The sequence below is a fragment of the Plectropomus leopardus genome, chromosome 24 (assembly GCF_026936395.1).
Source record: "Plectropomus leopardus strain MGB_pleo_1.0 chromosome 24, ASM2693639v1, whole genome shotgun sequence".
NCBI lineage: Eukaryota > Metazoa > Chordata > Actinopteri > Perciformes > Serranidae > Plectropomus > Plectropomus leopardus.
In genome coordinates this window covers 775,831-793,614 of record NC_142199.1, presented here as the reverse complement: position 1 = coordinate 793,614, position 17,784 = coordinate 775,831, and the positions used below count along the sequence as shown (strand labels likewise).

General features: G+C 38.9%; 1 protein-coding gene across 2 annotated transcripts; it reads left to right on the top strand.

Moving 5' to 3' along the window:
• Positions 1 to 2,010: 2,010 nt before the first annotated feature.
• LOC148185449 (ALK and LTK ligand 1-like) lies at positions 2,011 to 10,617 on the top strand. Of its 2 annotated transcripts, none has more exons than XM_088074655.1 (6): positions 2,011 to 2,315; positions 3,921 to 4,165; positions 5,951 to 5,998; positions 6,363 to 6,443; positions 8,633 to 8,704; positions 9,994 to 10,617. In XM_088074655.1, exons 2-5 carry the CDS (start codon positions 3,931 to 3,933, stop codon positions 8,695 to 8,697), a joined length of 429 nt encoding a protein of 142 aa, XP_087930781.1. In that variant the 5' UTR covers positions 2,011 to 2,315; positions 3,921 to 3,930; the 3' UTR covers positions 8,698 to 8,704; positions 9,994 to 10,617. The 2 variants fall into 2 exon arrangements, with proteins under 2 accessions (XP_087930781.1, XP_087930780.1); XM_088074654.1 differs by having other exon boundaries at positions 2,177 to 2,315; positions 3,908 to 4,165.
• Positions 10,618 to 17,784: the final 7,167 nt, after the last annotated feature.

Here is a 17,784-nt window from a genome sequence, read left to right as displayed (position 1 = left end):
TTCGATTTTTCAGAATGTGGGGAGAATTATTTTCCTTTAAAGAAGTTCCTGAGGGTTCTTGCTGACTGACTGAACACAGACTGAACACGGCGAGTTAATGACGGACGTTTAATGGTTTTCGCTCGCTGTGCTCGATGTCTCCAGAGTCTCCGAAAACACACAGTTTACCACGACGCCATCTGACCTTTGACCCCTTCGTGCGTGTCATTAGAGGTCGAGCCAAAAAATCGTTGTGTGTCGCAGCGGCTCACACCTGCTGTTGTTGTTGGCCGGCGTGAGGGTGAAGAATGTGTGTGTGTGTGTGTGTGCGGCGTGCGTGCGGCGTGCGTGCGTGTGTGTGTGTGTGGTTTCTCTTCCATCTCTCATCACGTTAAAGCACCTGTCGCTCACACGCTGTATCTGATTCACTCAGTTAAATGAACCAGCTGTTTTTATTTCTGTCTTTATTTTCCTGTTTCAGTCTTTATTTTTCTATTTGTCTCTATTTTTTGTTTCTGTTTTTATTTTCTAATGATTATTTCTGACTTTATTTTTTATTCTGTCTTTATTTTGAAGGTATTGGAGGTTCTTGAAGATTTCAGGGGTTCTCGAGTCGTCTCCATGGTTCTATGTGGAAATTTCTGTGAGTCTTCAGGTTCTGGGAGGCCTTGAGGTTTTCCAGGGGCCCTTGGGGGGAACTTACTGGGGTCCGATGAGGTTTGAGGACATTGAATGTTCTCCCTGGGTCGTTGAATGTTCTCTGAAGGTCGTTGAATGTTCTCCGAAGGTCGTTGAAGGTTCTCCGGAGGTCGTTGAAGGTTCTCCGAAAGTCGTTGAATGTTCTCCGAAGGTCGTTGAATGTTTTCCCGAAGGTCGTTGAAGGTTCTCTGGAGGTTGTTGAAGGTTCTCCGGAGGTCGTTGAAGGTTCTCCGGAGGTTCTGGGAGACGTTCCACAGCAGAGCGTGCAGGTCTGGATCTGTAGAGTTAGCGGCTGTGAGAAAACTCTGCAGTGACCTGCAGAACAAACAGAGTCGCTCCTGAAACGCTGAATAAATAAAGGTTTGAAAAACAGAAACACACTCACACAGACACACACACACACACACACACAGGCACACACACACACACACACACAGGCACACACACACACACACACACACACACACACAGTGATTTGATATCAGAGCAGATGAACAAATAAGGGCGGGACTCTGCGTTCACATCGACGGGACAGTTTGAATGCTGAACTTTTGACTTTTGACTGCTGAATAGTTTTCTTCTGTGTTGTTTCACGTTTTTATTCGTTCTTTCACGTCTTTTAAGATTTCTGGACTCTAGAAAAAAAAAAGCTCCAAACTTCCAAAATCTGCTCTGGAATCTAAAAAGTTTGATTTTTTTTAATCACTAAAAAAAGTTTGAAGAAAAAAAATTTTTAAAGAAAAAATAATGCAATTTAAAAAATCCTTTAAAAAAGGTTGAAGAATAATACCCCCAAAAAATCTTAGGAAGAAAATGTCAACAGTTTTTAAAAAATCAACAAAAATAGTTTTAAAAAATCTATTTTCTATATCTATATCTTTATTATAAAAAAATAAAATCCCCATTTAAAAAACTAAAACACCAAAAAACGTTAACAGAAAGAAAAAATCACCCACAAGTTTAAAGAAAAAAAAGCCAAAAGGTTGAAAGAAAAAGAAAATCACACGTTTTTGAAAATAAAGAAATCCTTGTTAAATAAAAAAGAAATCACAAATAATTTTTCAAGAAAATGTGGATCGGCGCTCCCTCTGAGCGCTCCTCCGTCACACCGACTCTTCATGTCTCTGCGCGTGCACGGTGGCTGTCTCTCTGCACACACACGCGCGCATTTCCCTCCTCCTTTTATTTCCGCGATCAGGTTGAGCAGCGCGCGTGGGGAGAGGAAGAGGCGCACGAGGACAGACGAGCAGAAGGAGCGCGCGCTGCAGACACACCTGGTCGACAGAGGAGAGCTGCACGCGGGACTGGAGGACAGTCTTGTCTTGAGTCCGCAGAGTGGAGACATGTCCCGGTGACAGCTGCGGAGCACCGGCTGATGCTGATGATGATAAAGATGATGAAGGCGCTCCTCCCGCTGCACGCGCTCCACCAGCCGGTCTGATAGTAAGATGCCACCGGGCCCCGGATCTCGGCACGCGGCTCGGATCCACAACAACCCGGGATAACGAGACACCGAGAGACACACGAGACAAGGAGCACAGTCCCGCAGAGAGCGGGAGCCGCCGCGGGAGAAGCCGAGATCAGGCAGCGGAGCGCCGGGTAGAGGAGGCGCAGCGACCCGCTGACAGGAGCCACAGGTAAAACACATAAGAGATAAAACTTTAAAACCTTTATACTGCACAGGTAAAACACATAAGAGATAAAACTTTAAAACCTTTATACTGCACAGGTAAAACACATAAGAGATAAAACTTTAAAACCTTTATACTGCACAGGTAAAACACATAAGAGATAAAACTTTAAAACCTTTATACTGCACAGGTAAAACACATAAGAGATAAAACTTTAAAACCTTTATACTGCACAGGTAAAACACATAGGAGACAAACTTTAAAACCTTTATACTGCACAGGTAAAACACATGGGAGACAGACTTGACAACTTTTACATAACTAACAAAGCATCTAATTGAGATACTATCAGCTGGTCTAATGAAAAGAATTTGAATTAAAGTTTTGAATTAACCCTTTGATACTTGAGCAGAATGTTTTAAAGGCTGTGCAAAAATGCAAATCCATAAGTGTAGAATTGAAATTCACCTTAAGAAACAATTTTAAAAATGTGAATAAATTTATTTTTTATTTAAAAAAAAAAGATAAATACACCTTTCTAAAATTCAGAACTATCAAACAGATATTTTTGAATCTCAGTTTTACCTATGGGAATTTCAAGTTTTAAGCACAATTATATATTTTTAAAATATTTGTATTTTGTGCATGTATGTTTTTGTATTTCTGGAGGACGTTTTATATTCATAGATTCTCTTCACACAAATGATACTGACACAAATCAACCTCCATATATATTTCTAAACTGTATTAGTTTTAGATTTAGTCCAAGTATTACTGCTATGATGGTGGTAACAGTACTGCACGCAGCATGTGTTCACCTCTGCAAACCCCCAGGAGCAAACACAAAGAGGCCTCTGTTCAAAGTTTTATTCTAAATTTCCAAACAATTTTTGAGAAGGTTCTGGCCGTAAGACTTTAACGGGGTGTGTTGGTCTCAATGTCAGACTGTTATCTCCTCACAGTGCATATTAGCTCTGCTGTGAACTTCTGCACATCCACGATTTAATATTTTGCACATCTCTGCATAAAACTGCACATATTGGTAAAATGATGTGACTTATTAAAGCATCTTTACCACATTTTTTATTGTAAACTTTTATATTGTATATTTAAGCTCTTCAGTACTGCAGCTTTTTGCCTCATTTGAATCCCTTTAAATACTCTGATATCCAAACTTGCAGCCCACAGGCCCAAATCTGCCCCCAGCTGAGATTCACACTGGGAATTCTTTTTGTACTTTTGTATACAAGAAACACGTTTGGGCCTGCATCGCCCAAAGATGCTAAAAGCTGAAATTCATAGTTAGAAAGCTGTAGCTGGAAGCTGGAATGAATTTACTGATTGTGGAGGTTCATTATTGCACCTTAAAAAAGCAAGTTGGTGAAAAAGTCAGTGCAGATGATGAGTGACTGGAAGTTATTGAGCTATGACTCATGAGAAGTCCGGATGTGTCTGAAAGCTCCGGAAATTTACAGTAAAATGTAAGAAATATCCCAAAATCCGAGGAACGATTTAAAATCCTCAAAACAGCCTAAAATCTGAGAAAAGTCCCAAAATGGTTCTTAAAGTGACCTCTTGCTGTAATCAAACACTCCCAGTGTGCTCCTTCAGGTCCGCAGTCATGCTGCTCCCGCGGCTCCCGGTCCTGTCGGCGCTCCTCGTCCTGCTGCTGGCCGCCGCACGCTGCACCGCGGCGGCCGTGCTGCGGGGCTCCGGTACCCGGGCGGAGGGGCGTCTGGACGGACGCGGCGTGCAGGAGCTGGTGGGACGGTACCCGAAGACGAGGACGGAGGCAGGACTCACCGGACACGGCGTGAAACCCCCGGAGAGAGAGAGCAGGCCGCAGCAGGGACTGGGTCAGTACCAGAACTGCCAAAAACCCGCCATCGCTCAGAGGTGCAGGAAGGACTCAGATCTGGTGCTGAAGTCAGAGTGACGCTGCTCCAAAAAATGAATAAAAAACAGGATGCAATGATTCATAAGTCGCTTTTGCCCTAAACTGAGTCAGACACAGTCCAGAGACCAGATTTTTCATGTTCAAACTGATAAAATGTGTTGTTTTTTAAAAAATATTTAATCGTTCTGAATTCTCAGAGAATTCCTGTTTTCGTAGTCTGGCTGTAACACCTGGTGTCATTTCAGTGTTTCTTAAAGAAAAAAAAGGGTTCTCTTGAAAAATCACCAACATTTTTTAAAGAAAAATTGCGGAAAAATTCTAAAGAAATAAAAGTACAAAAATTTGTAAAGGGAAAAACATTGCCAAAAAGTTTAGGAAAAACAATTTGCTTAAATATCCTCTAAAAGGCCAACAAAAATTTAAAGAAAAGTAAAAATCTCCCAAAGGATTTGAAGGAAAAAATCGCGAAAAGAATCAACAAAATGTTGTCCGAAAAAAAATGCAGATAAAACAATTGTCAAAATATTTACTTTCAAAAATCTTGAAGAAAATGATTCCCTAAATATATACTCCTAAAATCCCCCAGAAATATTAAGAAAAAACCTCCAAAAAAATTTTGAACAAAAATAAGTGGACCAAAAAAAAAAATTAAAGAAAAAAAATTCTCAAAATGTTTTTCTGAAAGAATTTCAATTTAAAAAAATAAATAAATAAATAAATAGAAATGGCCCAAAAATTAACAAGAAATTAATGAGACATTAGTAGAAAAAATACTGGAAAATAGGGGGGAAAGGAAGTAAAAAACAAACCAAAAAAAACAAGATTTTTTTTTTTTGTTTTTAGAATTCTAATTTTCTTTTTTCTCTCCTTTCTTTAAGTAACAAATGTTAATATATAATTAAGAGAATTGTAAATTTAATTTTCTGGACGTTTTTATTATTTCCGTGTCACCTGTTACTATTTCTTTATTTTATTTTTTTAAAAATTTGCAGGATATTTCCTCCAAACGCTTGTTAAAGGCTTTTGATGGCAGCAGCTGACAGTTCAGGTGTTTTTAAGGTCAAACTGGAGTGAAACAGTTCAGCTAAAGTGAAAAACCCAGCGGTGATACAACAAAAGTTCATTTTGGTGCAGAAAATAGTTTAGCGATGATTCAGCGCCGCGTCACTGGAAGTGGTTTTTGTTGTTTGGATGATGTCCACTTTAAGTCCTCAGAGCTTTTACACACGGCGCCATCAGCGCCGCCGGCCGCCGGCCGAACATCAGAACTGATCTAAGACTATTATTAGAACTTTAATTCACTCTGTTATAACTTCACTTTATTTCAATTTTATTATAACTTCATTTAACTTTGTTATAATATTATTTCACTCTTTTAACTCTATTATAACTTTACTTTATTTAACTTTATTATAATTTTATTTCACTTTGTTATAACTTTGTTTAACTTTATGATAACTTTACTTTATTCAGCTTTATTTAACTCTATTAACTCTATTATAACTTTATTTCAGTTTTATTTTAACTTCATTTCACTTTATTATAACATTATTTAATTCTATTATAACTTTATTCCACTTTATTATAACAGTACTTTATTGGCACACATCTGAAAACGTTCTTTAATCTGAGCTTTTGAGCTCTTTGTTTGATGACATCTCCGTTCGGATAATTCACAGGAAAAGTGCTACAAAAACGAGTCGTCACTTTAACTGGAGCTGACGTGTTTTTGTCTTGATTTCAGAGCCCAGAGATCCACGGCACAAGGACAAGTTCATCAAACACCTGACAGGTCAGTGCGCTTAATCTGCGCTTAATCTGTATTTAATCTGCGCTTAATCTGCGTTATTCTGCAGTTATTCTGTAGTTATTCTTTATTGTGTTTTATTTTATAGGTTTGTTTGCGGCATTTCTTTTTATTTAGCATTTATTATTTATTATATAATATTATTTAATCATATCCACATTGTATGACTCCACATGCTCTTTTTATTGGATTATTATTATTATTATTATTAGTAGTAGTAGTAGTAGTAGCAGTAGTAGTAGTAGTAGTAGTAAACTTGGTGTCCTGAGTTCAAATTAAAATGTTAATGAGATGCGACCTCACAGCCTTTCGTCCAATCAGAGCTCAGCGTTTCCCCCTCTGCCCTCAGGTCCTCTCTACTTCAACCCAAAGTGCAGGAAACATTTCCACAGACTTTACCACAACACCAGAGACTGCACGATACCTGCCTGTGAGTACACACACACACACACACACACACACACACACACACACACACACACAGGGTTATCAGTCAGCTATCGTGTCAGAACAGCAGCAGCTCCTCTGATCTTAAATCATGCATGTAGAGCTGTGTTTATGTTGGAGAGAGTGTGTGTGCATGTTAACAAAAATGTGTGCGCGTGTGTGTGTGTGTGTGTGTGTGTGCGTGTGTGCATGTGTGTGTTATAACAAGTCTTATCCTGTTTTGGATCTCAAAACAAACTTCTACAATAACACGACACAGAAACACTGAAGAGAATCGAACTGCAGAATCTATCAACCCTCCTGACCTGTGTGTGTGTGTGTGTGTGTGTGTGTGTGTGTGTGTGTGTGTGTGTGTGTGTGTGTGTGTGTGTGTGTGTGTGTGTGTGTGTGTGTGTGTGTGTGTGTGTGTGTGTGTGTGTGTGTGTGTGTGTGTGTGTGTGTGTGTGTGTGTGTGTGTGTGTGTGTGTCTGTGTGTGTGTGTGTGTGTGTGTGTGTGTGTGTGTGTGTGTGTGTCTGTGTGTGTGTGTGTGTGTGTGTGTGTGTGTGTGTGTGTGTGTGTGTGTGTGTGTGTGTGTGTGTGTGTGTGTGTGTGTGTGTGTGTCTGTGTCTGTGTGTGTGTGTGTATGTGTGTGTGTGTGTGTCTGTGTGTGTGTGTGTGTGTGTGTGTGTGTGTGTGTGTGTGTGTGTGTGTGTGTGTGTGTGTGTGTGTGTGTGTGTGTGTGTGTGTGTGTGTGTGTGTGTGTGTGTGTGTGTGTGTGTGTGTCTGTGTGTGTGTGTGTGTGTGTCTGTCTCTGTCTCTGTGTGTGTGTGTCTCTGTGTGTGTGTGTGTCTGTGTGTGTGTGTGTGTGTGTGTGTGTGTGTGTGTGTGTGTGTGTGTGTGTGTGTGTGTGTGTGTGTGTGTGTGTGTGTGTGTGTATGTATGTGTGTGTGTGTGTGTGCTGTGGCAGAAAGTATTTTTACCTCAGTGTTGCAGGAATGCGTTCGTGTAAAAGCAGGATTTATGTTTCTGTTGCAGATCAGCTGAAGTATAAAGTTGCATTAACAGGAAACACTGAGATACAAGTACTTCAAAAAATGTTCTAAAACGCAGTAATCGTCCCGTTCCACCAAGTTTTTCCCTTTTTCTTGTCAGGTTTTATGTTCATGTGTTTCATTAGGCTTTTTGTTGTTGTGTGTTTTTCTTAAAGGCATTTTTTCTTTGAATTGAATGTGTTTTTGCGCATGAACATCTCTGATGTAAAAAAAAATCCAAAATATGTTTTTAAACTTTATTTAACTTTTATATAAAAGTACATCATGTAACCTTATTTTAACAGAACTTTTTAATATATTTTTATAACAGTACTTTGTATAACTATAAGTGCTTTATTATTTATTATAACATTATGTAACAGTATCTCATTTAACTTTACCAGAAAAGTACTTTATTTAACTTAAAAAAATAAAGTTATCTTTATCTTAACAGTATTTATTTAAATTCTTTATAACAGTGGTTTGCGTAACTTTATTATAATAGTGCTATATTGTGATAAAAATACTTTATTATACAAGTAATTTTCAATTTTATCATAACAGTAATATATTTAGTAGTACTTTATTTTACTTTATCATAACAGCACCTTATTTATCTTTAGTATAACAGTACTTTATTTCACTTTATTTTAGCAATGCCAAATTCATCTTTATTAGACTTTCTTTAATTTTAGTGTAACAGTACTTTATTTTACTTCATTATAACAATACTTTATTTAACTTTATTATAACAGTACTTTATTTAACTTCATTACAACAGTATTTTATTTAACTTTATTTTAGCAATACTTTATGTAACTTTATTCAATGTAACTGTAGTGGTGCATTTTATAACGATTTCATCCAAATCTGTATATTTGTACTGCCTACAACATGCAGTACAGTCTGAGAAAAAGTAAAAGTACACGTTTGTTTTACGCTCCTGTGGATCACGTTTAAGCATTATTGATTGTCAGTATTTTAATTTTTCACACGTTTGCTCTCCTGCTGCAGAAATGGGATTTTAAAAACACGGTGACGTGTTCGGAGTCAGAGGACGCCGTCTCCTCTGTCGTGCTAAACTCGGCTAAACTGTGTCTGCTTTCATCCGATGAAACTCGAGTGTCGTTAACCGCAGATAAAATGCTCTGATGTTTTCAGATTATAAACGATGTGCTCGTCTGCTGACTCGACTGGCCAACAGCCCTCGCTGCACCGAGAGATAAACACACGGTGAGACTGTCTGACGCTGCTGTACACAGACCATAATACACGCCCTCACACGCTAACAACACGTCACGCTCCCTGTTTTATTATGAACACGCTGGCATTGACTGAAACCACGTCAGTCCCGAAACAGGGACCGGAGGCTTGGAGGTCAAAGGTCAGCGCAGGAGGAGCGCGCCGGCCGAACGTCTGATGATTAAAAAGAAACACGACTTAAAACGGGGAGACGCCACTGGATTTGTTCGGGGGTCACAGAATGACCGGAGGCCAGGGGCCCGTCAGGGGCCCGTCAGGGGCCCGTCTCAGCAGCCGCAGACATGCTTCTAGGATTTTAGGACGTTTCTGGGATTTTAGGATTTTGGACATTTCTGGAACTTCAGGAAAGATTCGATGATATTACGACACTTCTAGTATTTTTGGACATTTCTGGGATTTTAGCACATTTTTCGAATTTCAGGACATTTCCGGGATTTTAGGACGTTTAGGATTTTAGGTGACTGACAGCACGAGGTGGCTAATGAATGTCAACAGAGGAGGAGGGGACGCTTGCAACGCACTCGCAGTGCATTCTGGGATTTGTACTATTAAAAGTGAATGCGCTATATAACGGCGGGCCGGCTCGAACGGACGTGATATTTTCTCACGGGCCAAATATGACATCACTGCGGCCGGATTTGGCCCGCGGGCCCTGCGTTTGACATCTCTGCTGTCGAACATTATTTCTGTGGATCCTGTAGAACATAATTATTGATCCTGTAGAACATAATTATTGATCCTGTAGAACATAATTATTGATCCTGTAGAACATAGTTATTGATCCTGTAGAACATAGTTATTGATCCTGTAGAACATAATTATTGATCCTGTAGAACATAGTTATTGATCCTGTAGAACATAATTATTGATCCTGTAGAACATAGTTATTGATCCTGTAGAACATCGTCTATTGATCCTGTAGAACATAATTATTGATCCTGTAGAACACAGTCATTGATCCTGTAGAACACAGTCATTGATCCTGTAGAACATAATTATTGATCCTGTAGAACATAATTATTGATCCTGTAGAACATAATTATTGATCCTTTAGAACATCGTCTATTGATCCTGTAGAACATAATTATTGATCCTGTAGAACATAATTATTGATCCTGTAGAACATAGTTATTGATCCTGTAGAACATCGTCTATTGATCCGACTGAACCATATGTCTGTGGGTTCTGTAGAAAGTTTGGTTATGGCTGATTTAGTTGTTTGTACCTGAATGTCTTTTTTGTTCTTAATTTCTCGTTAGAACCGCCTCTGCACAGAAAATGTGATTAATGAGGTCCATTCGCTGACGGGCAGAAGAGATTCTCCAACCAAAACAAACTCCTCTGAGGCGGCGTGGTCATCTGTTGCTCCCGTTATTTGACCCATCTTTATTCACGGTTCTGTTCTGCTCTGTTCTCGACACAACCAGACTCACCTCAGCTGTGCTCCGTTGTGTCCTGCTGGACTCTGTCCTTCTCATTCAGACTGAAAAAGGATTTCTATTTTTCTACAGCAAACTTTCGTCTGATGGTTGGGGTTTGTTCTGGCTGGAACGTGATGGATCGCTGCTTTAAAATCAAGAAAAATATCCGACTTGATCACTTTAATCTGGGACCAAATGACTTCTTCAGTGTTTTGGTTTTGTTTTATTTCAGACGCCTAAAGACGTTTTTTTTTTTATCCTTTAGAGGAAATGAATGGACAAAACCTCTAAATAACTTTGTGCAACAGGAAAAATCTGAAATGCTGAACTTGTTCTATGTCACATAATTTGTAATAATAACAGTAATAATAATCCAATATATTTATATCGTTGAAGATGTCACCCCGTGTGCAATATGTACATACTGAGAGAGGAATAAAGACACACGTTTGATATATATAACTCATCCAAATTACGACTTTTTCTTGTCTAGTTTCACTGCCGACCTTAATTTGAGTTTTGAAACTGAAAAATTCAGTGGTGGCCGATGACAGAATCGTAATAATGAGCGTTTCTGCAAAGCTTGATCACGTCGAATGCCAACCGCAATTTTTTTTGTTTGTTTTTATATGCTCAGAAAGTTTAACGTTCAATGCCAGGTTTTATAATGTTCAATGCCAGAAAGTTTTTCAACATTTAATGCCAGAAAGCCTTTTAACACTCAATACAAATAACTTTTTTTAATTGATCAGTGCGAAGAAATGTTTTTTAACATTCAATGCCAAAAAGGCTTTTTTATGTTCAGAAAGTTAAATGTTCAGTCCCAGAAGATTTTGTAATGTTCAATGCTGGAAAGCTTTTTGACATTTAAAGCCAAAAAGTTCAGTATTTAAATGTGTTTTAACTTTCAATGCCAGAAAGATTTTCAACATTTAATGCCAGAGAGCCTTTTGATGGCAATTCCAGAAAGTTTTTCTTTTAATTTTCAGTGCCAGAAAGTTTTTTAAATGTTCAGTGTTCGAATGTGTTTTAACGTTGCTGCAATGCCAGAGAAATTTATAACATTTAATGCCAAGAGGCTTTTAAATGTTCAATGCCAAAACAATTTTAAAATTGAATGCCAAAGAGTGTTTAATGTTCAGTGATGGAAGCTTTTAACTTTCAATGCCTGTTTTTGAATGTCCAGTGTTCAAATGTGTTTTAACTTTCAATGCCAAATTTTCAATATTCAATGCCAGAGAGCCTTTTAACAGCGAATCTAGAAAGTTTTTCTTTTAATGGTCAATGCCAGGAAGTGTTTTTAACATTCAGTGCCAGAAACGTTGTTTTTTTACATTAAGAAAGTTTAAAGTTCAGTGCCATAAAGTTTTTTTTAAACGTTCAATGTTCGAATGTGTTTAAACAGTAAATGCCAGAGAGATTTTGAACATTTTATGCCAGGAAGATTTTAAATGTTAAATGCCAAAACAATTTTAACATTGAATGCCAAAGAGTGTAATGTTCAATAACATAAAGTTTTAAACATTTAATGTTCTACATTTTTTTAGCATTAAATTCCAGAACATTTTTGCCATTCAGTTGCAATGTTTTTAGTCTTTACATCCGACTGTAAGATGAGGGAGATTTCGGTTATGTGAAACTAGCTACGGTTGATATTTGTATTTATATATTTATATTTGAGTTCAAATTAAACCTGAATTCATAGTAAATTTGTCTAAGAAGTGAGGAACAAGACAGCGTTGAGCATAAATATGTGTTTGGTTTGACATAAACCGGAGTGGTGATGTGATCAGAAACTGATCGTACGGCGTCTGTCAGCTGGTTTTCTCTGACAGGGCGAACCACATAGCTGCTCTGTTGACTTTGGCTGCTGCTCAGTTTCATGTTTAAAACTGAATGTTTCCTCTCGAGGAAAAAAACAAAAACGCTGCATCCTAGCCGTGCTGTGACTTCTAAAAAATTTCCATTTCTTGCAATAAGGCGACCACAGAAACTTTGGCACTTTCTGTCTTTTATTTGCTTCTGAATTTTGGTATCGATGTTCTTAAAATATCACTTCATAGTAATTAGGTAACCTGTCAAAGGTGTGGGTGTGTGATCAGGTAAAAATAGGTTGTTGCCAAAACTGCGGCAGAGCTGGTCGGACTGCAAACACACACACCTTTGACAGATTACCTAATTAGCTAATGTTAGCATCACAATAGGCGATATTTAGACTGGAGGAACTTTTTCAGAGTTCTATTGTGTTTGCACCAAAATAACTCAGAACTAAAGCTTAGACCATAAAAAAAAAAACCCAAAAAACCAAAAACCAGTTAGCTGGCAGCTCGTCTCAGTCAGAAATCAACAACATGGATTGAATGCTAATTTTAGCACTGCGTTACCAAAAAGCGTACTGTTAGCTATTTTAATGTTCAGTGCCAGGAAGCTTTTAAACATTTAACGCCAGAAAGAACTTGCCAAAAAGCACACTGTTAGCTATTTCAGCTAGCCTACCAACTTTATGCAGAAATAGCTTGAATGCTAATTTTAGCATGATCTCCAAATAGCATATTAGCTAATGTTAGTATTAAGCAACAAAATGTTGGTTCATGTTATCTTATTTTAGCTTGAAATCATCTTTAACAAGCTAACTTAAGAATTGTTAATTTTTCTTATTGGATAACTATTACGTTAACTAACTTCAGTTAAGGTTATAAACAATTCAGCTAAACCTAATGGTGAATTTGTCACTGATTGTGAATGTTAGCTGACAAATAGTACTTGTATATTAAATATTCATGTAAGATAATGTTAGCCTTACAATAAATACAATTTAGAGAAAGAAAGTTATTGAGGCTATGCTAATTTGAGCATCTTTACCTTTAGCACACCGTTAGCTTTGTCAGCTGCTTGTAGTTTACCAGTATAATACAGAAATAAAGTTGTATGGTCAGTTGCTTGCAGATATTAGCTAGTTATCAAATATCACACTGTCAGCTAATGTTGACAGAAACAGATTGTTGGTTCATGTTATGTTAATTTATCATTTACCAATATTATGTGGCTGAATGGTAACTTTAGAATTGTTATTTTTTGTTATTTTATGAGCAAAACAATAAAGTTTTGGACCTTAAAACAAAAACAAGTAAGTATAGAAATAACTGCCTCACAATGATAAAGTTCTTACTTTCACAGGTTTGTTATTGTGAGATAACCTGACACTCAAACTACGGCTTACTGTTATGGAGAAGCACTTTAATTGGTGGCTCCTTTGTTTTTGTACCGCTAAAATGCAAGAGTGAAAAAAACCTTCAGTTTGTCTCAGATATTAAAATGTCAGCAGCACATGGCATTAGGCCTCGGCCGTCCCGTTGGCTTTTCAGCAGACATTACCAGCTGATTTTCTCCTGATGGATGTGTTTTTGTGCAACAGAGTTCAGCAGAGGTTTGGGAATGAAACCTTTCTGCTTTCACATGATATCAGAGGAATAAATCCAGACTTCCCACAGTCCTCATGACTGCACTGAGGCCGCTCTGTTTCTTTTTAACCTACTTTTTCTTTTCAGCGCAGTTCCTGTTTAACCCATCAATTGGACTTTTGTCTTAAATGTCTTTTTTTTTGCTTTTGCCTTTAGGGTAAATTCACAAAAATAAACAACATAAAAGGATAAATACCCATTTGATCAACTGGCATTTTGAAGAGCCATCTATTTAGCAGATAATGTCATGGAGAAAAGTTGTAGTGAATAATTTTAGGAATGCAATGAATGACGGATCACACAAGGTCATACTATAGTCACATCATTAGCAGAGAAGCTGGTGGAAAATCAAAAACATATTTTTACAAGTACTTTATAACCCTTCAACAAAATACTTGCAGCAGACGTTTTAGGCATCTTTCTGCATCAGTTTTTGCCACTACCACGCTCACACGCCTTTATATTACGTGGTTACCGGCAGCGTTGTTACCTGACGCTGTCCTTCAACGTTTCATGCGCTCGCGACTTCTCAATGACGCCACCCGTGTGCCAGTGTTGCCAGATTGGAAATGTTAAACTTTTACACCAGAGGCTCAAAATCATTGTAAGAAAAATTGTCGTCTGAGTAGAGAGCGTCTGTGTGTGAAGTGTCCGTGTTTTCACCATCGTGTAAGAGAAACTTGTCTTGGTGCTCGGAGGCAAATGTGGCAGCATTTCTTATTTATAGCTGCAACATAATGACATATCCAACTGATTTTAATGGTTCATTAATTTTATATCTTTATAAACCGAAGGAAATTAAAATTGCACATAGCTGGTCATGAAAGAGTTGAATATATTATGTAATAATAATAATACTGGAACACTTTAATTAAGTTATATGAAACTGCAGTAGAAAAAAATAGGAGCATTGCGCTGGGGTGACTAACAGCCGTGACAGGTAATGACTAATCTGAAACCTGAAACTCTGCCAGGTCTGCATCGCTACTGTCTACATGCTAACACACACACACACACACACACACACACACACACACACACTTTCACATGTACTGTAAATAAACAATATTGCATGTTGCACATACCTGGGAGGGGATGTTTGACTGACAGCTCTGGGGCGTGGCCAGCATGACCCAGACTGGAGAAGTGACAGGTAACGTTATTTGTGTGTGTGTGTGTGTGTGTGTGTGGGTGTGTGTGTGAGAGAGAGAGACAGGTTTTTATTAACAGTCTGCCACAAATTGTCCTGAATTCCGGGTATAAACAGCATTCGTGTCACGATTTGCCGCCTGAGAAACGACAGACTGCCCTCGAGTGATTTGGGAAACCAATCTGAACAATATGTCGGATACTAGAAGACTTTAAAAAACGCGCTTAGAAAACTGGAGGACTTGGATGAACCTCAGAGATGACTAGACTACTTGGATGAGGGTTTCTAGTGAACTTCAAAGGAAACTACAGTGGGAGGACTCTTACGGGCCTACAGGGCCTCTGGCAAACCTGTAAGGATGTGGTGGACTGGTGTGGTGGTTTATCGATAATTTCTACTTGTAGGGACTTGAAATGTCTACGAGTGAAAGTGACTTGCTAAAATACTGGAAGGACTTGAACGAAGATTCATAATGGGCTAGGGGACTTGAGGGACAACTGTTAGGGTGAAGAAGGACTGGCAAGACCACTTCAAGGGAACTAGATGTCTTGAGGCAAGATTCATTGGGAAAGCATGCAAGAACTGATTACTTGAAGGAGGACTTGTTGGAGACCAAAGAGCTTAAGCTATAGACCCCAATGGATCAAGAGGACTGGGAGCAGGATTTTTTCAGGACTAAAGGATCTGAGAGAGGACTGATAGAGGAATGGAGGACTGGTAAGACAACATGCAGAGGACTGAAAAGAATAAGAAGAATAACTTATTTTCTACTTAAAAAGTAAAAAAAAAAAACACTGGTAAAATAATGTTTAAAACAAGTTTAAAATGGCTAAAATAACAATGACTGAAACCAGTAAGGGTCCAGAGTCCATTTGGCAACGTCCAGTCCAATAAGCCTGCTGGGTGGAGACCCCCGCTGGCAAAAACTGATCAGCAGAAATGTCTCTAAACGTCCAGGGAGAAGTGGTGTAAGAATAACCCAAAAGGTGAGCCAAATTGTTCCAAAGCAAATACATTCAAAGAAACCAAACAATGCACTCAAATGACGTAAAGCTAAAGAAATCAAGCGTAATAAAACTAAGCAAACGGAAATTTCAGATAAACACAGCAAACAAACCAAAAATCGTGCAACAAAATCAGTATTCCAAACACACAACAAAAGGAACGGCTCACAGCTATCTATCAGGTCCACAGAGCGTTTTGTTGCCGTTGCGAGGGCCCACGGCCGAATCTTGAAATTTATATCTTTGATCGTATTTGCTCAAAAAGGAGTCAGGAGAGACTTAACTGGAGGAGGACATTAAGGTCTGAGGACTAAAATGTTCATAAAGTTAGCTGCAGTGAACGACAGTGTGCAGGAGCTTCTGGTTCTTTCATGGACCAGAGGACCTGAAAAGAACTTCTGAGGAACTTACAAGATGACTGGTCGAGGATTGGAGTACGAGAAGGACATATGAGGCGACTTGCAGTGGACAAGAAGCTTGACAAAGGACTTCAGGATTTGACTGAAAAAACTCACTGGGAACAGGAAGATTGGATGACGAAGGACTGGAGGACTTGAAAAGGACTTCTAAAAGTAGAGGTTGGGGATCTGCAAAAAGGACTTGCGAAACCTGAGGAATGTAGAGGACTTGAAAGAGATTGCTAAGGAGCTGAAAGACTTGGAAGAAGACTTGTTGTAGATTTGAGAATGACTAGGGATGGTTAAAATAACTCAAAAGGAATTGAAGGACTTGATGAGGACTAGTGGACTGGAAAAGCGGATTCTGAATGTGGAGGATCTGCAGAGGACTGGAAGGACTTGGAGAAAGACAAACAGGGGACTAGTCGACTTGGATTAGGGGCATTGATAAAGGACTAGAGGGAAAACTTTTAGAGCAAAAGGTAACTCGTAGGAGTTTTCACAGCGGGCCACGGGACACTAAAAATTAGTCAGACTGGAGGATTTTGACTTGTGGAGGACTGGAGGGTTTGGACTGGTCTGTGGATTTAGTGAGGCCTGAACCACACGCACACACACACACACACACACATGCACACGCACACACACACACACACACACACACACACACACACACACACACACACACACACACACACACACACACACACACACGCACACACACACACACACACACACACACACACAGAGTGGAAACACATTAAGAAGACAAATGGCTGCAGACAGACTCCTGTTTATCCAGCGGGCTATTTAAAGAGAGAGGGAGGATTAATGTGAGGAGAGATGGAAGAAGAAGATAAAGACACGAGAGAAAGAGAAGAACGGAGGGAGGGATGAAACGAAAGAGGAGGGGAAAGAAAAAGTGACTGATTCCATTTTTACGTAGCAGACATCGATACTTTAACCCTTTGAAGCCTGAGAGAAAGTAGTTTGAGTTCTTTCAGAGACGAGAAAGAGGCAACGAACGACCGAATAACGCCTGGAAATACTCCGAAAAAAGAGACGGAAAAACAAAAAGAACAAGAAAACTACCCAGAAAGTGCACTACATTTCTATCCGTCTATCTATCTATCTATCTATCTATCTATCTATCTATCTATCTATCTATCTATCTATCAGATGGATGGATAGATTTCTGTAACATAAATTTAAACATATAATCATTATAAAAACAGTAGTTTTTGGACATTTTCCCATACTTTGGAGAACAGATTGGTCGCTGGTTTCAAAGAGTTAAATGGCTGGTGAAAGGTGTCTGAAAAAAAGGTTTAAAGGGTTAACTTTGTGAAGCTAATAATACTTGACATGAGAACATCCTGCAACTCACTCGGCTCGAAACCACAGTTAAGTTAAGTGATTCGATGCAGATTTGAAAGTGTGAAACAAGTAAACAAGGCATGATCTTCCTCCTTTAAATAGCTGGTCGGCGTGAACGCGGCGGCGGATGATGATGAGGCGGATATTTCCTGCGGCGGTGACACTTCCCGTGACTGATAGCATCTTCATGGCGGCTGAGTCTGAGCCGTGACTGATGGCGAGTTTCGGATGTCCCGTAT

Bases quoted from the DNA above. Each gene is read 5' to 3' on its own strand.
- LOC148185449 (XM_088074655.1), top strand. From the start codon at position 3,931: ATGCTGCTCCCGCGGCTCCCGGTCCTGTCGGCGCTCCTCGTCCTGCTG. The intron at 4,166-5,950 runs GTCAGTACCAGA...TCTTGATTTCAG, and splicing joins CAGGCCGCAGCAGGGACTGG to AGCCCAGAGATCCACGGCAC. The intron at 5,999-6,362 runs GTCAGTGCGCTT...CTCTGCCCTCAG, and splicing joins GTTCATCAAACACCTGACAG to GTCCTCTCTACTTCAACCCA.